General features: G+C 36.6%; 2 protein-coding genes across 6 annotated transcripts in view; one reads left to right on the forward strand and one right to left on the reverse strand.

The window, feature by feature from the left end:
• The window catches only part of LOC134543341 (microsomal triacylglycerol transfer protein), a 46,129-nt gene extending 32,875 nt beyond the window's left edge, over window positions 1-13,254 (reverse strand). Inside the window, exons 1-2 of one of the 2 annotated variants that reach the window (XM_063388302.1) lie at window positions 13,108-13,254; window positions 905-928 (exon numbers count right to left, since the gene is read on the reverse strand). In XM_063388302.1, coding sequence (XP_063244372.1) covers window positions 905-928; window positions 13,108-13,159 — 76 coding nt within the window. In that variant the 5' untranslated portion in view covers window positions 13,160-13,254. The remainder of the gene's footprint in view (window positions 1-904; window positions 929-13,107) is intronic. The other variant, XM_063388303.1, reaches the window with a different exon arrangement.
• Window positions 13,255-13,743: 489 nt separating this feature from the next.
• LOC134542998 (chromosome transmission fidelity protein 18 homolog) overlaps window positions 13,744-26,493 on the forward strand; it is an 88,769-nt gene continuing 76,019 nt past the window's right edge. Inside the window, exons 1-9 of one of the 4 annotated variants that reach the window (XM_063387653.1) lie at window positions 13,744-13,792; window positions 16,056-16,188; window positions 16,713-16,843; window positions 18,813-19,026; window positions 20,617-20,749; window positions 22,142-22,259; window positions 23,601-23,684; window positions 25,126-25,287; window positions 26,247-26,352. In XM_063387653.1, coding sequence (XP_063243723.1) covers window positions 16,110-16,188; window positions 16,713-16,843; window positions 18,813-19,026; window positions 20,617-20,749; window positions 22,142-22,259; window positions 23,601-23,684; window positions 25,126-25,287; window positions 26,247-26,352 — 1,027 coding nt within the window. In that variant the 5' untranslated portion in view covers window positions 13,744-13,792; window positions 16,056-16,109. Of the gene's footprint in view, window positions 13,793-13,888; window positions 14,029-16,055; window positions 16,189-16,712; window positions 16,844-18,812; window positions 19,027-20,616; window positions 20,750-22,141; window positions 22,260-23,600; window positions 23,685-25,125; window positions 25,288-26,246; window positions 26,353-26,493 lie in introns of those variants that run through there. The other 3 variants (XM_063387654.1, XM_063387656.1, XM_063387655.1) reach the window with 3 other exon arrangements.

The raw sequence follows: 26,493 nt of genomic DNA on the forward strand, positions 1-26,493 counted from the left end.
TGATATCTGCCGGATGGTCACAAATAAACAGGTGCACATTAACGCCCTGGAAGGCTTTGAATCCAAGTCAAACCTGCAAAACATTATCCCGCTATGCCTCTCGGTCAAATTCAAGAATCCGAACATAGCATGAATGACTTTGTTGCAACACTCGACCTTACTAATTTACATGAGAAACAAATGTTCAAACATTTATTCGAGGTCGAGGGAAATTTGCAGCTCCTACATGGCATAGCAAAGTCACGACACCCACAGATACCAAACGTTTTTTTTTTTTTTACAACGAACATGTTAATCACGGATGTGATACAGAAGTAAAATTCGTCAGGACTTCAAACTCAAATAGGTTGAAACCATTGATGCGTTAATAGATTATTATGTGTGAATTTATTTGAAAAATCACCTCGGCTTTTAAGAAACTATTTTCAGTCCACAATACATTTACAAGAACTTTGTTTCAATAAAACAAAATGTATTTACAGTATTACTTTGTAGTTCGCAATCCTCCGAAATTTTTAGAGTACTTATCTGGATTTGTACGAGCGCGGATCATGTTTATTTGTAAAACCTTAAATGCTCGTATTTCGTATAGGCAACATTCATGCACAATGCTTATTTGTGATTAAAAGCACACGCTTTTTTTTGCAATAAAACTAAAAGTATTACTACACTAAATTGTTTTTACAACTGAACATGCACGTAATATTTTAAGTCTAGGAAACCATTATAAAATGCAATTAGCAGACTAATAATAATATTAAAAGCCAAGAAAGTAAAGCAATTATCACAACACAAGTGGAAAGAAAAGTGGTATTAGCGTAAGCAAAAATAAAAGAACCCCGTGCCAAAGCGCAATAAGCAGTTAGTTTGCAGTTAGAAGTTTAGTGCTAAATAAATTCCTTACCTGGTGCCATTTGACAATATGAACCTAAAAAGAAAAGAGAAAGGAAGCATAAGATTTGTGCATTACTTTTGCTTTATAGAAACAGAAGCCAAACACCTTGCACCAAAAGATACTACACTACAGAAAACCTTGCCATATTAAGGGAGATTTTTAATTTGCATTGTTCGAAAAATATGTCACATGAGACTATAACAGATAAGTTAAAATCTTCTCTTATTCACAAAAAATTCCTAAACCATTTTTAGGCCTACAAACTGAAGTTATTCTACGTGTGTAATGTACTATAAATCATTGGCTTAGAACTTCAGGTGAAATAAATGGCAAGGTTTCGCTACATGAGCGAAAGTCCAAGTTAGGCGTAAGCATTAAAAAAACATGTACATAAATAATATAAAGTATAATACCTTCCCTGGATTATTCGGTCGAAAAAGAGTATAAAATGGTCTAAATTAAGGAAAACTTTAAATAATTTTCAAAGTTGAAGATTCTTAGAAACTTCCAAATCGGAAGATATAGAATAAAAAAAGTCAATTGATATAATTTTAAATTAATAGGTTTACACGTGAGTGTCATACAATATAAAATGTACAGAGGAATTTCTTGATCATCTATCCAGTCATGTCAAAAATTTGAAATAATAATAAACAACACAAAGAAAGTTATTTAAAAATTCAAATTTCTTAGCCTCATACATAACATAATTTTCTTTGATACCCGTGAAAAAACTACACGTCATGACTGTTATCTTGTAAAAGACAAAGACCAAAAACCAGCTATTGCATAAAAGAAACAGTCCGGTCTATAAAAAAAAAATTAAATTAAATTAAAACTACCCCAAAAATATTCCAGATAGATATTTTTTTTTTCAAAAAAAAAAAAGAAAGAAACACACATAGCAAAATAAAATAAAAAGCTAACTCCAAAAGTACGACTAAAAACACCATACATTAAGACAATAACTATTAAGTAATTATCAGCGCTTGTGCATCTTAGTTGTTACGATGGAAAAAAAAGACAAATGGTTATGAAATATTAAAATCACAATCCTAAAACGATAAAAAAAAAGTGATAAAGTTACTCAAAGAAATCTTCAATAAGATGACTTTGTAATGCAAGCATTTACTTCCTAGGACTTTGAGAGAAGTTTAATCAAACGCAGAGTTATAACTGAAAACAAATTTTTTTGATTTATCGATTCCTTCTCGCTGCTTTCTGTCGCACAAGAAGGTAATGGTTTTTTTTTATACCTATTTTGAACAATTGGAGAATTTCTCTCCCATCGTGCCATTACCGTAAGACTAAGTTTCATGACATATCACTTTGTAATTTGAAAACTGACTTGCGAAATTATTCACGTAGGACCAACTTGAAGAACGCGGTGTCCGAACAATATATACTAAAAATTAGAATGGAAACTACCTCCTGAGAATTAAATCTTTGAATGATTTTCACAATGGAGGAGATTTATTTAAATCATTATTTTAGAAGTACGACTTTGCTAGTTTGCAACATAAGAGTCATAAAGAAAACCTAAAGAACGGAAAAAAAGAAGAATGAACACACAAATTCACAGAACGCGAGCCAAACCAGGCTGATGTCAAATGTTAAAACGTATACACAGGTACAGAGAATTTCGTTGAAAGAATTAGTCAGAACAATATCAGAGTACACAAAAACACATTAGCTGACAACGATGAGACAGTTGCAACAAAAATAGTTAAGTACAGACAAACAACAACCTTAGACAACAGAGCGACAGACAGAAGAACCCAACGATGACACTAAACATATATTCTGGACAATACACCGACAATACAGCGACGCACATGCGAATCCAGCTTTGAAATTAAAAAAAGGTATACTGACAAAACGACAGCACAGATGAACACAGAAAGCTTCATAAGACAAAAACAGTTGCGACGTTACGGGAACGGGAGATCTCTTCCAAGTCATCAGGCTCAAACAGACTGCGAAACAAAAATCGTTTCTTTGTCCGCTCTTCGGGTATTCTCTATGACATGCTGCAAACTAGCAACTGTGGGGAAGCCTTCTTTTCACAGACGAGAGAGCCAAAACCCGAAGTTCCCCGAAGTTCATGCTTTATTTTCCGTATCTTTAATGTAGCTATCCTAACCAAATCAACCGTTCACAATGTTTTAAAGTATTTATAATGTAGCTAACCTAACCTAATTGACCATTAGTATCCTTTTATCATCAACACCGCCATATTTATTTACAATGAACCAAAAAAAAAACCGAAGATGCACGATCGAGCGTTTGGATCTCTCGTCTGTGACAAGAAGGCTTCCCTGGGGTAGTCTTGTAAGGTGCCACAAGCCTTACAGCGGCGCTCGCGAACGAGGTCCTAGGTTCGACCTCTAAGGGCAGAGTAGAGACTGCAGCACGCGGAGACGACGAATAAACAGGGAAGGTCCTTGGAAATACCTTTCCGTGTATTAATTGAAGGACCTACTGACTAACTCCTGAGAAACCTTACAAGCAGGGGGACAAGTGCGAAGATCGCGAACCCAGCGCCCTCCTCTCTCCCCCTCACCCATCCGTACAACCCACTATAGTCCAGTTTAACACTGGTGGTATGAGAACTTTCGTTACTCTACACTTGGACGTAAGAACATTGCGACCCTTTACATTTTGTGCTAACTAATGGAATGCCTGAAGTAATGACAAATAGTTTATCCAGTGAAGTTATGGGATTTTTTTATTTTAATTCATTTTTGAGAAGGACTACAACTGTAATAGCGTCAATAGACAATTTGTTCAGGTCTTTAAAAACCTTTTAATGTGTGATGTATGTCGTAACGACGGGAGATTGTATATACTAAACATTAAAAAAAGTTGTTATGGCATAAAAACTGTTGAAACCAATATGGTGTCTTTAGGTTTCCAACTCTACCCCATTCCAGCCCATTGTAATTTTACCTTACTGCAGTGTAAAGGTGGGTCTACACTATATAACAAAAACATGTTATATTTGTAACATGTTATATAACAAGTTACAAAACAAGTTAAATAATAAGTTATATAACAAGTAATACAACTTGTTTCATAACATGTTACATGTTTTTAAACATGCATACCAGTGTGGACAAACGGCCAACATGTTATAAAACAAGTTATTTAACTTCCTTTGATCTTTACCGACACTGCATGGGAAACATATAACTTGTTTTATAACACTTATTTTGCTATAAAACATGGTGTTATATAACATTTTTCTTCATGTTTTCATAACAAGTTATATAACTTTGTTGTATAACTTGTAATATAATTTTCATTCTTTTCATTTTGTAACATGTTGTATAACTTTGTGATATAACATTTTATAACTTGTTTTGTTATACAGTGTAGACCCACCTTAACAATTCAATACTAGCCGTAATAATAGTAACATTCGTAATTCAGAACAAAAAATATGAACGAGTCTTTCAGTACTCGCCAGAGATGTGCAACATCTATAACCTCGGTAACAAGCAAATTCACGTGTTCTCGAGTTGTAAACACACTTATAATTCGAAACTCGGAAACGAATTAGAAAGTCGAATTCTTTAAAATAATGTCAAGCGTGATAAATATACCCAAAACGTCTTTTCAACTACATTTCCTGTCGCGGATCTCACGCTGTTTCCGCAACTGCCACTAGAATTCGCTGCCTGAGCAGCTACGTCAACTATTGCATCATTTTATTGGCAGACCCGAAATTTTTAAACTATATAATGAAACGGCTCCGATGATAGCGAAACAGACTTGAAAAAAAAAACCCGCCTTTGGACCTGATTTTCGACAGTAAACTTTATTGAATCATTGCCCATCTTGTTAAAATTAAATAAACCGTTAATATATTTTAATTTTTTATTTATTCTGTTTTTTATCTGTAGATCCCATATGGAGGTAAGGACTCCGGGATATAGAACAAGTCAATTAATACAAATATATACATATATACAATCCTACTGTACAAAATATTACAGAGTACGTTTACATTTAAAAAGTAAGAAAGAGAGAAGAAAAAAAACATGGGTACATAAGAAATGGTATAATCTCAAGTCTATACTATAAAGTTTAACTTGGGCTTCGTGAACTTTGGTTCGCACCATCCGCCACAGATGGCAGCACTGTGGTCACGCATTTCCGTTCCATGCGACTTCGGTCGCATTCCACGAAATTACTCACACCAAAAATTGCCGTATTCCGAGAGCTGAGACGTTACACATTTAAAAATGTTACATAGGTGATTTATATGTGACGGGCCGAAAGTTTCGTCAACTCCAGTTGAACTGCAGGAAAGCAGGGCGGACGCTGGGGGTATCCGGGGACCACGGCCGCACAATGGCCCCCGACAACGGGAGCAAGGATCGGCGCGCTATCAGCTCTGCCCAGAGGTCAGACAGGCTCGGCAAACACAGGCCCGCGGCCCTCCTCGGCGACTGCTGCCCGGGCCCAGGACTGCAGGTCCACGTGCGAGAAGCCTGAGATGTACATCGAGTTCTGTCCCTGCCCGAACACGCCCGAATATTCACCTTCGGCCAACCTCGGGTTTATTTATATATATTTATATTTCTCTGTTTATTTTAATGTAGCTATACTAACCTAACCAACCGTCCATAGTGTTTTAAAGTGTTTTTTAATGTAGCTAACCTAACTGACCACTTTTAATATTTGAATTCATTTTTCCCTGCGCAAAAATAAAACAAATCCCGAGGTTGGCCGAAGGTGAATATTCGGGCGTGTTCGGGCAGGGACGGAACTTGATGTACATCTTAGGCTTCTCACCACTACAGATCCGTGATTGCTTCGCGGATCCCACTCGCTCCGGGAGAGACTTCACTCGTCTATAAGCACTGGGTCTATAAAGACCGCTAGGGGCTTACAAGTACTGTAGATAGCTGCAGATACTGCTAGATAGCTTTGGTAGAAAGATCGAAGTATAGATCTTGAACTCTAGGAGTTTTTGAAGTTATACTTCTGTAGACGCGTTATGAAAAACAAAACAAAAAAAATATATTAGAATGAACTTTATAATGCGCACGCAGCATGCAGCAAAAAATATATTTTAAAACATTTACTATGAATATTAGTTATAGAAATGGTGTATTTATATAACTGAGGTTGTTCCCGTATGTATAATTTATTTGCATTAGAAACAATTACATTAAAATTTAATAAATTATTAAAACTGATAAACAAGAACAAATATTCAGCATATTTATCAAATTAAAATTTATGTATAATATTTTACTAAATTTAATAATTAATTTTATAAACGTGTTTATATTAATACTGAATAATGAGTATTTAATACATTTTTGATTTGATTGAATTTATACTTTATCAACCGTATTTATAATATCACTCCAGTACTTTTATTATTTTATTTATATTAATCATTTAAGTTAGTTTTTTTTTTAATCAAGCCACAGAACATGCGGTGGTTTTCATCAAAGGTTTTCGGTCGGAGCTCGAACCGACTTTCATAACATGACATCTCGAAGGGACTCGGTAGGTACCAAAATTCCAAGTTACGAACAGTTTTAAAATCACAACATAACGAAGTAAACAACGCTCGGAACTTGCAACATCCGGGCTCGCGATGCTTGCTCAGTTGTCCCTCAGCCAAGACGTCACTGGTGGACCAGAAATAGCCAGCTGGACTCGGGCCAGCAGAGATGAAAGTGTCGGCGCAAATCATCTCGCCGAGTTATCTCAGCAGACCGCGATCTCTTCCGGTAGCTACACTGCGTCCCCCGCGAACTGCGCGCTTCGAACAGAGTCTTGGCGGTCAGCGCAGTCCGCGACTGTCTTGTCTCTCAGCAGTTCCAACTGTGTTAGCATTAAACTACTCAAGTTTTCAAGGATTTAATAAACATTTAAAGACACGCCGGAATGCGTCATAACGCTGTCGACGGCAGCGTCAGGCCGCCCTAAGCACGAAGAAAATTATTCATTCCTCTTTTCATTTCCGGCAATAGAAAAGAAAGCGACCTGTATCACAATATTTATATTTACGTATGTTCTGGATCGTTCATCTTGGAAAAAAAAAAAAAAAAAAAAGACTTTTTGTTTGAAAATTTTCAAGACTAAAATTGCGTTGTTCCCCCCCCCCCCCCACCCTTTTTTTTAAAGTATTCATCCAAGTTTTATTGATGATATTTTGAGGACCTAGCTACAAGAAAAACAAAACTGACCATCTAAATGAATTTTTACAATTTAAAAGTTAGTGGTACTGCATGCTTTATCACATATATAAATTCATTTATATATTACTGTATCAAATTTCTTTTAAAAAAAAAGTACATTAAAATAAATTTAGTCCAATTTGTGGCAATACTCAGTGAACACCCAGCCGGCTGACAAGTGGTTTTAAGTCCATCACCATCTTGATCGATATGTACGTCGTAATCGGTATTTATCATGCCTTTTCGTGGTGCGTACAAACCGCGTTCAACCTTCCTGGCAACATGACAGCCCCGGGGGCGCAAATATGTAGGATTCGCAAAATGGGGGGGGGGGGAGGCCAAACGTGGGCGTGGGTTTCAACTGACAAGTCAACCTCTGGATACCGTGCTCGCATGTTGTACACTGCCTATATTTGTAAGCCCACATGCGTGCAATAAGCAGAAAACTTCAAAACTTACTGAAAGTTTTCCATAAAACATAAGTTTTGACTTATACGTTTATCAACCCAGTTTCACAGTCACGATTTAGGAAGCGTAAGTAGACCCCCTCAGTGCAGTGGCGGATCCAGAGGTTCACCTCGGAGGGGGCACTCTAGGATTTCAGAATAGCCAGAGAAAAAATGTCTTAAAATTACTAAATTTGTATTTAATCTACTCACACTACACATAACATCCAACCACCAGATTTTATGATTCTACAAGAAATTCATCAATTACTTATCTCAAAATATTTTATTGGTTTCATAAACAATCATTTTTGTCGGCAATATTAATGTACTTAGCAGACAACTGGTTTTTGGAGGGGGAGGGGGGGGAGGAGGAATTGTCCCTGGTGCCCCCCCCCCCCCTTGGATCCGCCACTGCCTCAGTGAGAGGCTTCTTAATTCCTGTGCAGCCCCCTCCCCCCCACGGATCTACGCTCATGTAGAGCCCCCCCCCCCTACCAACCCACCCCTTTTTTTTCAAACCCTTCCACACCCTGTTGCGTGCACAGATGTAGCTAATAATATAATCAACCGGACGTAACGCTTTCTGACGGGAACCTCCAGCTGAAGGACAACGTATTATTTGAATGTTTTAGAACATAGTGGCTGTGCGCGTTTTACACGGCTCCTGAACACAATGCCCGACTTCAAACAAACGAAGGACGAACGAAGGACGAATGGACAGAAGAACGGTAGGCTGATTGCAACATATTCCGACTATAAAAATTGAAGTCAGTTCGAAAAGAAAAATAAGCCTTTATTTTATCAACTGTTTTTTTTTTTCCACGCTTTTAACTACGCGAACTCAAGAGGCACTTTTGCAACAAACAAGAGACGCTCGAAGTGCTTCTGTAGCCTTAACGTAAAATTCAACTCGCAAATGCAAACGACGGAAACAACCAACCACTTGGAACCAGGGTGTCCACAAGGAAAAAATATTTCGTACCAACTTTGGTGAGAAAAAAGTACTAGATTTGAAAAAAAAAGTAGGTACTAAATTATAATTTGTTATGGTTTTAACAATTTAGGAAGTTATTATGAAATTGCAATGCTCCAACTTAAATATCACACCACACACACATACAATTCCATAATTTTTAAAATTAATTATGCTTAATAATAAAACATATTGGAGTTACTGTAATATTATTATATTAAAGAAAAAAGTACTTTATCTGAGCGTAAATGTACTAGACCACTAAAAAAACTTATAAAATACTAGATCTAGTATGAAAGTAGTAACTGCGGACACCTTGCTTGGAACACGGTCACAGTATTTCACTCCAAGACTACTTCCAATAATAAAATAAAAGTAGCACATAAAACCCGCCGAACAAACACCCTGTTTGCCAGTCAGCCATTATGGCGGTGCAGGGGTCGCCGGGTTATCAGCCACGGTCGTAAGCAAGGCGGGCTGCGACGGACGAGATAACCGACAGGACAGTTCAAGGCTCACGATCGGTCAAGATGTCTGCTCGTTTCACGCTGACGATGGTGAAGTGTCGCACAAAAATCACTAAAAAATAAAATAATTACCAACTTAGAAGTACTTACGTCGACGCAATTCAGAGATTTATCAAGAGTGTTGGCAATGGTTACAGTGAATACGGTGGATTTCTAAAAATACCTTTATCACTCACTCAAAACAATCCCCCCCCCCCCCCTTTTTTTTTCGCTTAGGATAGACACTTCAGTGGATACTTAGTATGACAATGTTTACAAAGTGGCTGTACTTCTTCAGTAGAAATGTTGCAAGATAGCGGATTTTAAATTAGATAGGTATTTATTGTCCTACATCGCTCGATCAAAGTAAAAGTACATAGGCCTATTGTTGGAACACGAAGTTCCTGGCCTGGCCTGCTGGGCAGTAAACGATAAGTTGGTATCGTAGTCTCTTATTTTATTCCCTACGCCAGTGATGGAGACGTCACTCTTTTAGAGAGCCAGATATTATTATTATTGAAACTTATTTGAAGGCCTGGCACATATGAAAGATATGAACTTTCTTATAATAATACATACAAAGTGTCCATAAATGAATGTCCCAGTTTCAGTGGTATATTATACCAGTTTCATTTAGACTATTTATAAGAAATCATACATAAAATTGACGGTCACCTATCCAAATATGTCTTTCAAATGTGCACATTTAGTTATACGGCACACATTCATCCTTAAGTCCAATTCTTCCCACACTTTGGTTAAAAAAAATCCGGAGTAATGGAAGCAATAGCCTCTTCATTTCTATGTCTCAACTCTGGCAAATCATTAGGTAGCGGCGGAACGTAGACACGATCTTTTATAAAGCTACAAAAAGAAAAGAAAAAAAAACCGCTTTGTGTTATGTCAGATGAACGCGTAGGTCAGCGAAAAAGAGCTTTTTCGTCTCGAACATTACAACCAATCCAAACAGTCAGGGACCTTGACAATAAACCTATAAACGAAACGCACGTTGAACTGAAATTACAGATTCACCCTTAGCAAATTGCAGAACACAAAAAAAAAACGCTTTACTCTCAGGATTCACACAATTTTGCGTAGGTGGCGCAGCAAGCGAGAAAACAACAAAGCATCAGTACTCGCGATCGGTTTTTTTTTGTCATTCCCGAAATTAAATTCTGCGTTTTCTCCGGACGGCAGCAACAAGTTTTTCAATGGTTGTAGAATATGTTTAATTTTATAAAAAATCCAGGAAAAAAAAAGAGTGTTCAGCTCCATCTTCAAAAGCGTATACTAGCCTTAAGAAGGACTTTTATACCATAAGTAGGTATGTGTATGTTTTCAATTTTTTTTTTTTACGTGATGAGGAACCTGCAGCCGAAGAATGGCGGTCGAATTCAGGCCCACCAGTACGGGAAGCCTTCTTTTCACAGGCGAGAGAGCCAAACGAACGATCGTGCATCTACGGTTGTTTATTTTTTATTTTGGACAATTCATGATAACTAATGGTCAATTAGGTTAGGTTAGCTACATTACAAATACTTTAAAACATTGTGGGCGGTTGATTTGGTTAGGATAGCTACATTAAAGATACTGTGAAATCATGTAAACGGTTTCCTAGCCCTGGATAACTACACATTAAAAAGTTATTTGCTAAGCAACCTTCGGGGAACTTCGGGCGTGGCTCTCTCGTCCGTGAAATGAAGGCTTCCCCACCTGTACAGCACCTCGCACCTTCGTCATCGCGATCAAAACTTGTTGGCGAGTCGCGCGGGCGCCTCCGACGGCGGAGACTCCAATGCAGCGCAATTGGTTCCAATTGAGGCGTCCCTCCGTCGGTCCCTTCCTGCCCTGCGCGCGGCCCTTGACCCGCGCCTTTCGGAGGTCGGAGGTATGCCCTCGCGGCGTCGAGCAGAGCTCCGGGACACCGCCCCACGTCTACAGACCGCTCAGCATTACTAGGAACAGCAAATTAGTGCCAATGCACTTGCCCATACAAGTTACGTTCCACGGTTTATTCTTTTAAAGTGTTATTTTGTAAAGGAGAAAAAGGCAAAAAAAAAAAAAGAATTATTAATTCAGCCCATTATAAAACATGAAAAATATAGTTCAAAGTATTGTATGATAGGTATAACCGGCAGGGGCGCAACAACAGAGGGGGAGGGGCAAGGGTATTTTGCCCCCCCCCCCCTTCTAAAACCTTGAAGTGGGGGCAAACGGGGGCAAAGAAAGTGCTGTGTAATCAATTTTTAGATAATAAAACTGCTTAAATAGCACCATTTTCCACCTTGAAATACAAATTTTCCCGAGGGAGGACCCCTGGACCCCCCGCTTCAATGGGGGGGATCGGTTTTTTTTTTTATAAAAAGGTATATTGCCTCCCCCTTGGAAATTTAGTTGTTGCGCTCCTGTATGCAGGGAGACTTTGTCTTCAATATTTCACCTTGAAATAATTGAGTTAACGATTGAAAGTTCCATAGGGTGCGTTATCGACGCCGAGGTCTGCATACCAGTTCGACGCCTAGGGCGTGGAACCGTGCAATGCGCGATCCAGTGTCGCACTTAGAGCCTGTTTATAAACTCCACGCAGTTCGCAACGTCTCAACAACTCAACATGCAACCAACACAAGGTTTTTTAATTTTTCTTTATTAATTTCTGGTGGCTTACAGCAGTGCGCCAACGGCCATAGGGTCACTTTTGTTCTTATTCGAAGCCTTTTTTATAATCATATCATCGATCAAATTGCCGTACGTATACTACCACCCATGCCTTACCCGGGACTCGAACCCTGAACCTCTCGCACCGTACGCCGGTGTCCATCCGACTACGCTACGGAGGTCGGCTAACGCAAGTAAATAAATCATGGTAGTACATAATTACGGAAATAGCAAGACGTCACCAATCCTACAACACTTGAAATTGTATAACACTGGAAAATAAATATCTTCTTTTTTATTTGCTACTTCAAATTTTATTATGAAAAAAAAAATGAAATGGTCAACAATTTGATTTAAAAATATTACTTATTTTCATCCACTGTGCGAAATTTAAAAAGTGAAACATGATGTATGAAGTAAAAAAAAAACACAGGTCCCTTCTATACACATAACGTCTGCGTCTTGAAAAGTTTTCGGAACACACACACAAAATGAAAGACAAGAAGATGTAAATTGACCGTTGCTTGCGTGGTGTTTTTTCGCCGCATGCACTTTATAAACTGGTATTAGAAAACGTTAAACTTTTTTGCGTTCTTGCGTAAACCCTGCATTAGCACTGCACTGGTGGGGAAAGCTGGTTTACTCCGAGAAAACTCACTGCACCACTTTTCCCACTTGCAGATAATACCGGTCTGACACTGCAGGGAGTTGAACCAGAATGCCTAGTTGGGAAATTAATTTGGAGACACTCATTTAAGCTACTTTCAACCGTTCACTCTCTCGCTCTCTCTCGGAAGAACAGAACTAGGTACTCTTCTGACATTACATTATTTTCGATGACAGAAATCATGCAGATGAAAAATATTTTTATTTTGCAGTTTTTAAATCGCACGCGTTCTGAAGCTCTGCACATCGTCGGCTACTGAACATCTCTCAAAACTCATGCAGCTTCACAAAAAAAAAAGTTAAATAACACGTGTAATAGTCAATGCAGACCTTAATACATTGAATTGTGTTACTGATAGGTACATTATATATATCTTTTTAAGATGAAATACGTTTCATTATAAAAAAGAAGAAAATCTGACCATAATTGCTTTAATATAAAATTATATAATATTAGTATTACGAGTTCAATTCGTGTTTTCAATCTAATATTCGAATGGGTTTAAACTGTAAATTGGTAGACTTAAAATATTTTTATTTCAAATGCATTGGTAAATTATGCCAAAATCAAATGAGGAATTTTAAACGTTCCTTAAAGCATTGTTATTAAGCATTTATTTATAAGTGAAACATGAAAGTAAAGACCGTTACCTGACAGGAAAAGAAAAAAAAATATTAACTTGACGGCGTATAATAGTTTCGTTTAAACGAGCACAGCCTTACAGCAAAACATGCAGCCAAGAGTGAAGAGTGATCTCACCGAAAAGTGCAAGCAGCCAGAAAATGCTGACGATCCCAGCCCTGTCCAGCATTGTTGCTTGAATCACTTGAATGGACTAACGAATTCTTCCTTGCAGTTACACGCCTGACAACCACTGCCACACACTGTCACAAACTGGCGGGTTAGTCTGGCTTCTACGCAAGCAAAGAGTATGGAGAAAAATGTAGTCTCACAAGATTTGAAGCAGCGATACGAACTTATCGATTATTAAGGTCTCGACTTTTCAAGGCCTCTATTTTATTATATTTATTTATTTATTTTTTGCTATCTGAAGTTTACTCATGAGAGGTTTTTACATCCCGTGTTAAGGGCCCACTGATAAATAAAGCTTTAGGTGTCTGGAATAGAAGTTATCACTTCCTACTGGAGTGCGAAGTATCTGACAGTCTTAGTAGAAATAAACGAAATTCCTAACACAGTTATAATGGCGAGCATAAATAGTTCTTGATATTTTTCTGGTTATTAAAACTTTCATATCATACAATAGAATTAACTTTTATTTGAAATTATTCTTAAACAAGTAGACGATGTGGTAAAATATGTTTCGGAACAGACTTTATAAAAAAACATTAACACCAACGTAACAGAGTAAATTTAATGTTTGTAAATAAAGTTTTTATTTTGTTTTATTGTTTTAGTGGCGGGAAAAGGAATTTACACATTGGTAATTTCTTCATTCATGTAAATGTAATACATAATGAAATGATTTTTGAATGAGTGATTTCATCAATCACAGTAGTGTGTTCATACGTTAACAATGATACTGTTGATGTGATGTATTTTGCATTACCAAATTCTTTGTTGGGTTTTGGGATATTTGATTAAATATTGATGTAAAACGGGTAAAAAAAATCTTTTGAATTTTTTGTTTAATTAAAGGTTATCTATCATCATTGCACGGTAATATTCTTGATTATGTGATGATCTAAAAAAAAAATTAATAAAATTCTGAAAATGGTTTTTGAGTTCCTCTCATATTTTATGATTATCTAAATAACAGTTAGTTTACTGGTATATTACCGTTTTGAACAGTTGGTTAGGTTATTGTAGATACGTTAAAAAAAAAAAACTCTAAAATTATTTTAACAGCTGGTTAGGACAGTTTAGCTACATTTTAATTACTGTTGTTAAACAAATGTGGATAGGAGACATTTTTCAGGATTCAACATCCTTCCTGGCGAAAGAAGATCTTTTAACTTCTCACAGTTCATACAGTGTACCCATTTCGAAATTAATCTTCAATTTATTTTTTTAAATACCAACAATCACACATTTAATAAATTTTGCAGCTGCCCACATTTTCCTCCTCCTTTACCCTTGAGTTACCTTCATTTAAAATACTGTAAAATGATGTGAATGGCTGGTTAAGTTACTTACATTTAAAACACTGTACTTTTGTGAGATAGGTTGAATAAGTTAGGTAAGTTGTGTTTAAAATACTTAATTACATTTTACAGGGTAAATAGTACTCAAATGTAGCATTCTCAATTTATTTTTCAGAAGAGCACCTTTTCTAGGAAATTACCCATTATAATTAATCTCAGACTGCTTGACACAAAATGCATAACATTTTTTAGGGTGGTGAAAGCACTGAAAGATGACTGAAAAGATAAGTTGATCAAGAACAATAATTTAATGTATAATCAGTGGTGGATTTACAAATTTTCAAGGTATAGGCTGTAAAGTTTTTGCTGCCCTTGCCTCTTCAATTTTCATGGCCTAGATTATTTTTACAATCCAACAATTTTTGCGTATATTTTTGAGCTAATCAAAACTCAATAATGTACGATTAATAAGGTGGGGTAATACATGCTACTTACACAATAATGTACATTTTGTAAACGTGAATAAATAATCTTTATTGCGGTTATAAACAGTTAAAAAAATAATCAACTCAGTTGAGTTATAAAAGTTCATTACAATACCTTTTTGCGCGATTTTTTGTTGGCAAAATCATTGATGATATCGCAGTAAGTAATCTTGTTCATTGTATACAAACCATCCAGTTCACAGACTCCAACCAGCAGTAGGACTGGCATGTTTAATGGTTGATAGTGGGAAGAGAGAAATACATTTTCTATAATTTCGCTCTTTACTTTCATTCTAAGTGTGGGCAGATGGCGCAGAGGCCGGTTACAGGTTGGGGGGGGGGGAAGGGGGGGACGGCAAACTAGCTGTTTTACTCTAGAATATGGAAGTTTGCTACACGTATTCACGGAACGTACAATGACAAGGGAGAGGGGAAAGTCATCAGCAAAATTTGTTGCAACTTCTATCTGTAAAACATCTGTAACAGAAAACAGTCATGCAGAATTCTTTTTGATTTATATGAGGTAGCAAAAAAAAAAAAATCTGTCCCCAAATTTGCCGCCCCAAAAATCTGCCGCCCTAGGCTCAAGCCTACTCAGCCTGCTGGTAAATCCGCCACTGTGTGTAATGCCAGCTAGAATTAAGATATTCTCTCATGAAAAAGATCCCAGCAAAAGTCACGTAGGTCTATATTTTGTGTAGGTACATAACATATTTTCATTTGATGACTGTTTAGAAAGTGTTTTGAGTAAAAATCTGTAATTTCTCACAGTTATAAAAGACCTGCTTGGCATGATTCATTGGTTTTTTGATCTACACTTTTGTAATTTTAGTTGTAAGTATACAGTTTTGATTCAAAGGAGAAAGTGATTCAGGAAAATAAGCTACATTCCAGGTAAATTAGTCTTTAGTTATTGTTTTTTTACAAGGATTTACATTAATTTATCAGTTATCTTAATTAATTTGGCACACTTTTTATATATTGCCATTCATTGACCAATGGGAACAAAGTCTCTATACGTACAGTGATATATTTTTCCTTATGTATGTTAATATCATTCTGTTAATATTGTAAATAATGTTGGTGTAATTCATTATTATCTGTTTTATTGTTGTAGACACTTGAGCAGAAGGTACCATTACTACTTCTGTCGCCCAGTAAAATTGCCATCATGGGCGACTTTCCAGATCCGGATGAAGAGTTTGAAATGATGTATGCTGAAGAGATGGAAGTGATGCAGGAAATGGAAGGTACTCGAAGTTAATTACATTAGATTTTATAATAGCTTTTGTCAAGGGTCAATATGCCTTTTTAACAACCATTAGGGTAGAATGTTTGGTCTGGACTGCTCACATTTTGAGCCTAACAAATTTTTTTGCATCCAAATGCCACACTAAAATGTATTATCATTTTTAGCTTCTTTGTAGGCATTATTTTTATCAAATTTTTATTATCGACCTGAAGAATAAAATCCTTAGAATAAATTAAGTTGCGCAATTTGTCTGTTGTATTATTGCAACTATTAATTTTAATAATTTTATGAAGGAACTATAAAGTTTCAAGTTGCATATCAAACATTTTAATTTGTAGTTTTCTTGTTGATAAAATGTAAGAATGTTACATACTTAAATTTAAAAAACAAGTAATAAAAAATTTGCAGCCGTATGTAGATTTATTTTTTGAGGGGGGAAAAAAAGAGGTGATTTTGAGAATGAGATGAAATAACGAAGTTAATGTATCTGAGCACTGCTTTAATATTTTTGTATTTTTGCAGATCATTATGAACCACCTCGATCATCTAAAAGAAGCTTGGATTTCTTCAGCGAGAACTCGGTAACAGCCACTGAACTGGTGGCTCCGGAAACGGCCAGAGCTTCCGGTCTGAATGACAGCCTGCAGGAGGAGGTGAGACTGCCGGACAGTGCTGACTCTTCCATCAAACTAAACTTTATATCCTCAGACCTGTCCTATAACTAGGGACCGGAAAAATTCGCGGTTTCAACAGCCTTCAGGATAGACTGCACATTCCCCTGTACACTCGGGGCAAATAACACCAGTTCATTGGCTGCCGACTGATGAGTCGTCTCAGCTGGTTTGTCTGCGATTCGATCCTTCTTTGGTTGAGGGTTTATAATTGGTTGAGATTCGTACAGATGAACAGTAAGCCAATAGCAAAATCATCTAGCCTAGCCTATCGCCGAATGAATCTGCGAATTTTTCCGGTCTCTACCCATAACTAAAGATTACCATAAATTTGGATATTGTGTTTTTTTTTCCCCTCATCACGCATTATGTAGTATCCTAGTTTTTTATTTGCTCTGCAGTACCTGTATTCTTGGACCTAAACAAACTGTGTCCAGGGCATACACAATGTAGGATAGGAAGGGGTGGGATATCTCTCCCCCTTTTTTTTCTCAAATCTTAAAAAAATTTATTATTCCCTCCAACAAATGGAAAGAATGTGAAACAAACAGCAAGGAAAGTGATTCTAGCCCCCCCCCCCCCCCCCCCCCCCCCCACCCTTGAAAATAAAACTCTGCGTATTCTCGTGACTGTATTGTCTTATTCATCCCTGAAGTGACTGGTTTTGAAAACAGCTCTGAACATTTACGAAATTTTGAAGCTAGTCGATGCTAGCAACATTATGTAAGTAATCAATTTTTAATTTTGTGGGTAACTTTTTCAAAGAAAAAGTACCAGTATTATTTTTAAGGTTATTGGCTCAAAAATTGATAAAACCATAGCCATATTGCCACTAAATACTATTTTTCAGAAACAATTTGTTGTGTTTTTTTTTTCCCCCTCTGTATAAAGGAGGTGTCCATTTTCATGATTGCAAGTCATGTTAATTCTTGTACAAAAATAGGGTTGGTATAAGTTTAAACTTTTGGTATCTTCCTTTTCTTGAAGTACATCTGTTCGATATTAATGAAAAAATAGAAGGACCTAAATTAAAATAAAATGTTGCTAAATCAACAAGCATTCAAATGGGTGCATACAATTCATTAAATAATTATTATTTGGCATTATTGTATTGTAATAGAAGGCAAGGCAACAAAATGAAAATATCATTTTAACTTTTCAACTTTATGGCGTTCACAAAATATTGTAAAAGTTCTGTATCACGCATCCAAATCCATCCCTTGATCCTGATTGGATAATCCTGTATTATATACATTGATCCTGTGGTACACGAGGCTTACCATTTTAATTCAGTATGTCGAAGGATTCTGGACATAAAAACTTGTTGTGATATAACAATGAATTATGATTGTAAGTTGAATACAAAAGAAAAAATTTATTTCTGTTGTGATACAAGTTTTGGTATGTCCAAGATCTTTCGACGCACAAAATTATAACAGCCAGCATTGTGTCCCACAGGACTAATATATACACGATCATGTCATCAGGATCAAAGCAAAAAAAAAAAAAAAAAAAAAAAAAAAGGAACAGTTACCAAAAATAATGTAGGCGTCAGATACAAACACACATTTTAATTTACTATAAAGTATTTATTTTACAAACAAATTAATGAATGAAAGTGATGTGTTGAAATGATGAATATGTTTCACTAATTTCATTAGTGATGATGGTACGTATTACCATTTTACCTATTAACTCAAAAACTTTGTAGATGTTTCTAAAATCTGACACTGGCACGTAGGACTCTAGTATTTTTTTTCCATTGGTTTGAATTGCTATGTAAATGCTAATACCTGCAGACCTTCCTTGCTCTTTCCTTTCAATTTGACTTGAAAATTATATACAAATTTTGAGTACGCCTAGTTATTGTAAAGTCACAAAATTTTGTTGTCATCAGGTTTGTATATTATTGAGGTTTGACGTAACCTGTATTGTGTTTGAAATGTGCTAGCAGGCCCTGGTGAGGATAGACTCTCTAGTGGATGGCGTGACGCCCTTGGGATCGCGCAGTGGGGTTGGCAGCAGTGCCGCGGTTCCTCCGGCCGCAGCGAGCCCACCCCAGGCTGTCCCCGGCGAGTGCGAGCCAGACAGCAGGAAGAGGACCGTGGAGGACTTGTTCGGCGACATCACAGACTTGGATGCAGAGGAGATTGATGCTGTTTTTGGTGAGGATGATTTACCTATTATTAGTTAATTATATAGGGTCGGCTGAATTAAACCACAATGGTTTAAACCATGTTTTAAATGGATTGGTTTTTTATAAAACAAACAATTTTTTTTTAATAATGTAATTTTAAATATTACCTTATTTTTGTTTTTTAATGAAAGCTCTGATTCCACTCTTAATAAAAACAAAAGTTCGCTCATTTATGTTTCTTGTGATGTACAGGAACAAAAAATTATATATTATTCAATATCTTATCATTTAAATTATCTGAATAAGTTGTAAATTTTACTCAGCTAAACACTCCTCTAAAATAAAATAAAAATATTAAATAATTAAATAGTTAATTCCTATTCTGTGGAAAATTCCAGACTTCATACTGAAAAATTCCCATTCTTTGAGAAACACTCACTCTGTGGAGAATCCTTCTCCTGTGGGGAAATAACCTTTCTGTGGTTATGTCCCAGTCAGATGAGCAGATTTGCGGGACTTCAGTTCTTTGATGTTTTAACTTTTCTGGTTCAACATGAGTGGCATAAAGCGGGATGTTGAATGGCTTTCATTTGAACATGCTGAGAACCAAAATGTGTAACTAATGTAATAATTATGCTTGTTTTAACAAAAAAAAAAAATATTTTATCCAAAAAACCCTGGGTTTTCCTCCTAAAAAAAGTTTTTTTTTTTTCAACCCTGTCTTTTACCCTCCATCCTATTCCTTGGAGGGTCCTGCCAAACACCATCTACCTTTCCTCCCCTTGCTTACCATCCATTGCAACTATTTTGCCCATTCCAGGTGGTTCTGCCATTCTACCCCCAGGTACTTGGAGTCCTCTTGCCCCCCGTGATAAACAACCTTCGAAAACTTCCTCTTCTTCGCGAACCTGACCACCTTCATTTGTTGAAGTGTTCTGTCCAGCTAATGAGGTCTCTGCTTTGAGTCCTGGGAAGATTAAATTGCCATTTTTTAGTTGTTTATAGGTTACCTTATCATGTAACCTTTCCTTTTTCACATAAAGCAGGGGAATTAAAATAAACCTAATAAAAATAATATCGAAACAGACATAAAAAGAGATTGAACATAAAAAATAATATTCTTGAAAAAAAAGAAACCTTCAACATTATACAGCAGTACTAACGCATTCTCCTGTCTGGAAAAACTTAGATTGATGTGCTCTGTGAAAAGACATTTTTGACAACTCTTCTTCAGTTGTTTTAATTTCTAATCCAGAAGATGAAGAATTATGTTTGTATGTATATGATTTTTTATACTTTGGAGACAAATGCAAACCAAAATAGAACATACTTCTGCATTGGCTTTGCTTCGGCATCACCTTCAAACTGCTGGATTTTGGATTCAAACACTTTGTAAACTTGTGCACTTGATTGCTGGATTTAGATGTAGGTTATTTGAGTGAGAAACCATCTCTTGATTAGCCTTCTGGCATAAAACAAAAAAAAATATTAGTAATTCTTACTTTTAAGTCGATTTGGAACATTTAGATTTCAACCCTGACAAACACTAAGCCCACGCTACATAGGTATGTGCATTGCTTAATGATTTTACTTTATTTTTTTTTTATTTTTTTACCAGTGAAGAGAAGGAAGCCTTGTCCAGAAAAAGACACGGACGAAGACCTAATAAATAAAATAGTTGCTGGCAGAAAAGAGGCACATGACAGGATGAATGCTAAAAGAATTTTCAGTAACTCCCAACCTGTGAGCAGGTAAGAATTTTTTTCTTTACGTTCCCAGTACAGTACTTATTGTATGTCTATGTTTAGTGTTAACTACCCGCTACAGAATTTTTCGTATCAGTAAAGCTGCTTATAACTAGTGCATTAATGTTGGCTTATTGGATGGAGCCGTTCTTTGTTTCAACTGTATATTCAAAGTTTTAAATGTATATGTTTGATTCGTAAATTAAATTTTCTTGAATCTACATTAGAAAGAGACTGTATTTTTGTCTGTAACCTGCTAGGAAACAGGAATTATTGTACTCAAACGAAAACTGACAGTAATGATAAACTCTCAGGGAACTAAAACGTTCTGCAGCACCACCATCTGCACTGGCAGGCAAGGTTAACTGTTGGAATACACCCAAATAAATCTGAATGCGAGCAGCTCTATTGGTGATAGAGTCAGGGTGTCCACAAGGAAAAAATATTTCGTACCAACTTAGGCGAGAAAAAAGTACTAGATTTAAAAAAAAAGTACTAAATCATAATTTGTTATGGTTTTTAACAATTTAGGAAGTTATTATGACATTGCAATGCTCGAACTTAAATATCACACCACACAAACAAACATTCCATAGTTTTTAAAAATAATTACGCTTAATAATAAAACATATTGGAGTTACTATAATATTATATTAAATAAAAATGTACTAGATCTGTACTAGACCACTAAAAAAGTTATAAAAGTACTAGATATAGTATGAAAGTACTAACTGTGGACACTCTGGATAGAGTGCAGAATGTGTAAGACCATAGAAGGCCAGCTGAAAGACCTTGAGGGGCTCACTTATTTAGGAGTGTATTAGTGTTAGTGAGGCTGGATGATAAGTGTGATGCTCGCTGGTGCTTCTAGCGGGGTGTCGCCTCTAAGTGCAAGGCTGTGGACTGAGGCGCTGTGGTTTCGTCGTGCACAAGGCAGTTATGTGATTCGAGCAGTAACCTTAACATTTTATGGTCGAGAAATGACGGTAATGGTGTAGTGGAACCCCCTGGAGTGCTTCCAAGAATCTATACCGGGTCTTTCATGCCTAAAAAAAAAAAAAGTAATTTTCACTCTCCTAAAAGTACAGTTTGAAAATGAAATACGGAAATAGAATTACTCATTCACCTTCAGTGTATTCCAGAATGCTTTTGGTGAACAGACACCCCACTCGGATATCTTGAGCAGTTTTCAAATTGCGTGTTTTTTTTTTGTTTTTTTTCTGAAGCTAGGCACACCATACGTGTGCTCAGGTAGGCTCGAACTGTAGTTCGGGCAAATAAAACATTTTGTAATTGGTTGCTGATGTAATTTTAAAATATGGAGTGCCAAACCCAAAATTATTGTCACTCCAAGGTTTTCGTCGGTGGTTGTTTTACTTGACTGTGCATTCTTCTCAGCGCGGCGGGCTGTGGCATCTCGCGCAGAGTTCCCGCTTGGCCGTTCGTGGCCATCGTGGGTGGCGATGGCGACCGCTGGTACGCGCGGCTGCGTTCCGAGGAGCAAGTGGACAAGGAGGTGACAGTTCTACCTGTTGTTGATCCGATCCTGTAAAATAAACCAGAAACCCTCCCACATTTTGCAATAAACTGTATGTGTCGCCCCCCGATCATCTCCAAAATATTTTTGGACTATTTTAAAATGTTTTTCTTCATCAACAGTTAAAACTGAACTTTGTACTAACATTACATCCAAGCGAAAACTGCCTTGCACCACGCAGTTACCTTCCTCTACAAAGTTAGAAACAAAGGAGGTGACAATTCTACCTGTTGTTGATCCGATCCTGTAAAATAAACCAAAAACCCTCCCACATTTTGCAATGAACTGTATAGGTGTCGTCCTCCGATCATCTCCAAAATATTTTGGGACTATTTTAAAATGTAATTACTTCATCAACAGTTAAAACTGAACTTTGTATGTTACTACTAACATTACATCCGAGCGACACAACTGCCTTGCACCACGCAGTTACCTTCCTTTTCAAAGTTAGAAACAAAGGGAGGCAACCCCGTGGGCCGACTGACCAACCACAGGACAGTATTCAGTACCTGACCATCTAGGGAAATTGCATTGCTGAAAATTATTCTCTGAAAGTCTGGGGATTCACGTCACCCTACATTGTGGTTCCTCCCGATTGGCTGGCTGAAAAAGTACCCAGCGAACCTTCTGGGCTATTGCTGCGCAGTCATGCGCCCACGTGATGGGTTTCCCAGTGACTCATTACGTAGATACAAAAAAAAAAATTACTTCAGGGTGCCATGTGTTCCATTACTGTCTTTCTTTCTTTCAAACCTTCTGGAATGTTCTAGAATGTTACAGTCTTACTGTCCTGAGTGTGCTTTATAATTGTAAAAATGTAAATAATAGACATATTAATTTTAGCTGAGTGAAAGAGTGAAAGAATAGTAATAATAATAAAATATTACATTCAGCTTTATGTAAAACCTAACCTGAAATAATAATATTTATCTTAGCACAATCAAAATACTTGAAATGCCTTTGCAAAATAAAAGAAACATAACTATGAATTGTGAACAACCAAAAAAAAAAAATTATTATGCAAATTAGTAGATGGCATAAGTTGTGCTATGTTCCACGTTTGAGAAATACTTCATGAAACATAATGGATTATGTAGCAACAAGCAATTTTTTTTTTCTATTTTTGACTGACGTGTGTTATAAATGTACAAGTGAAGTTTTACCCCATCGTTCCTTAGCTCTGGGCAGGTCATAGGTCTCTATAATTTTGGTTTTGTGTTTTAAATGTGTTTTTTTGTGTGTGTGGAAGGTATTATTATTATTATTATTATTATTATTATTATTATTATTATTATTATTATTATTATTTGTGTTTTTCAGATAAAAGAAGTTGGGGTTCAGGGTAAAACGATAGGTCTGCTCACCGTCTCCTACGAGACAATCTGGAATGCAGCTCAGCAGATTGTAAGTTAATGAGTTAGTAAGTTTATGATTTGTGAGTTCATCCAGCTTATCAGTGTATCACAGTTTACGCCTTGGTGTGCAAATTATGCAGTTTTATGAGATGAAGTTGTAAACTAAGAAACTTTTTATGTCAGTTACACAGAGGATTATTTATTAAATGATTAAAAATCATTATAATTTAAATTTTGGAAAGTTCCATTTAAAACTGTGTGTGATTTATTTCTGTATGATTTGATTATTTTTTTTTCCTTTACATTAATTTTTGAACTTGAGTCAAATAAATAAAAAAAAATATCAATAAAACTGTAAAACATGTAAAGTATCTCACTTCATCATATTCAGATAACCACAACATTGTGTGAAACACTGGTCCCTTATCTACAGAATGAGAGAGCTCCACAGACTACTGTGACTGTTCTGCACTGTTTATCTTAACCCCTGGAAATTGTGCCTATATGTAGCTAAGACTTTCTGCCAAGTGGTAATTACTGTGATTGCGTGGTCACCACCCACTGAGGTGATTGCAGACTTGACAGTACCCGGATTTTTTTCGTATGTGTGAAACATGATTTCTTGGGGTACTCTCGTTTCCCCTACCCATTCAGTTTGTTAATGTTCCATTCACATCTCATCAGTTCATCAGTCTTCATCAGCTCCAACTGGCCTTGATTTCATTGAGACCTTAAGCCCATTCGTTTTATTTACTCTGCCAAGTAGGACATGGCATATAGAATGCTATGTTACGTACCTATCCCTCCCCCTTTTTGTCATCTTCCCATTCGACTGCTAGTGCATGCCTTGGGAGTGACGTTGCCGCTGATGCACTCTCCTCTACCGGTTCCCCACCACGTACCTAACTGTTCCCCTCATGCGATCGTAATTTTCGTAACGCTTGAAAATTGTAACCCCCTCAGCAAAGAAGTTTCTTTTCAAAAAAATATTAGATACTAGCTGCAGTACCCATCGTTGCCCGGGCTAAACACATGGAGCTTTATTGTCTGCGAGTTAAAGCAAACTGGATAGCGCTATATGACAGTGTGTTGGACATAGAGAAATGTCACACAATTACTGTTTGTATGTCTGTCACCTATGATTTTTTTGTTTACCCATTGCGATCGGTTATTTATTATTTATTAATATTAATTATAAATTATTAAGACCATTAATCGAAATGAAAACTATCCTATCTCTCAGGTTGGAAAAAATTACACATAAATGCCAATTTTCATCGAAATTGGTTGACTTGGTGAAGAGTTCACTGGAAACAAACATCAGGACACTGGATTTATATATATTAAAGATTTGTGAGTAATTTGATATCCAATTGAAATTTTTGAAACAGGTTTTGCAGAAGCACAGAACAGTGCTAAGCTGGTTCGGAACACGTATGCTGTGGTCGGTAGACGCACTGAGCGTGACGGTAGGCGTGTGTTGACGGCAGCTGGAGAAGAGACTGGACCGGGAGCAGGTGGAAGCGGACGCCCGGCTGGCCCGGGACTCGGGCCGCGAGGCGGCGAGCGGGGCGGAGGCCCAGGAGGAGACGGCCGACCTGTGGGTGGTCAAGTACAAGCCCCGCAGCTACGTGGACCTGCTCAGCGAAGAGGTCGGTCGCGCGGCGACGCGGACATTTTTTTGGTCCGATGGCTCACCAAAGTCACCCAGTCCCCAGAAATACCAGTTTTAGAACACATCACACGAAAGTGACTGAAAGCTCAAGAATTTTTAACATATTTTTTTTTTTTTTGGCCAAATCACCAAAATGTTCTCCTGGTTGAAATTTCTTGATCATCTCACAATAACAAATGGTTCGAACGTTAAATTGTTTATACTACACTACACATTTTAAAATAGGCTTAGGGTAAGAGACCCGATAATTTTTCTCAAGGGGACAAGATAAAAATCAGTTGTAGATACTTTTTTTTTTTTTTCCAGTTTACAGAGATAATGGAAAATTCTGATAAGTTTGAAAAATAAATTTTACAAATTTTTATTTTGTCAGCTCAGGTGAATTGCAGGATCGGCTGGCATTGCACATATTTTGAGTCATATTATGTACCAATGTATTTTTTTGCTTGTATTTTCAAAATAACAGATATGTACATACCAGTTTAAAATAAACATAGCATCATTATTCAAAGGAAATGCAGTAGGTAATTCATAATTGGTAGGTTAAATTTAAAAACAATTGTAAAATAGTTACAAAATTTGTAAAAAAATTTGTTATTAGAAAGGGTACAGTTTTGGTATGGTTATTGCATTGGGTACTGTTTGATATTTAGCGTTCCATTTGTATAAAGTATTAACGTGAATAGAAACTAGCTTAAGAAATCAGGATGTTTTAGTGTGTTTATTTCATAGAATTTTAAGTTTGCTAGATGCAGTTTCTTTGATGATAATCTTATCAGTCATAGGATTTCAATTTTTTTTCTGTTACTTCCTACCTTTACTTCACAGCTATAATTTATTCAACTTTAAACTTCATATATTTAACAGTAAATATATATAATTTTTTTATGTTGTTGCATCTATGGTTTCTTAATTGAAGCTTACTTACTTCCTCAGGTAACGAATCGAACACTCTTGCACTGGTTGAAACTATGGGACAAAGTGGTGTTCAACCGTGAGAGGAAAGTGAAGCAGAAACACAAAGAGGAGCCTGTGAAGCGAGGTCAGTGATTGTTATAAGTTGTAAGGATTGGGATCACATTCTGTGCACTTTTTTCCTTGACCTATTTTTTGATGCTGCATTGGCCTAAGTCTCCTTTTGAAAAATATAATATAGCCCTTTTAGAATGTTTCTAAGAGAAAA

Source organism: Bacillus rossius (genome assembly GCF_032445375.1).
Source record: "Bacillus rossius redtenbacheri isolate Brsri chromosome 9 unlocalized genomic scaffold, Brsri_v3 Brsri_v3_scf9_2, whole genome shotgun sequence".
Lineage (NCBI taxonomy): Eukaryota > Metazoa > Arthropoda > Insecta > Phasmatodea > Bacillidae > Bacillus > Bacillus rossius.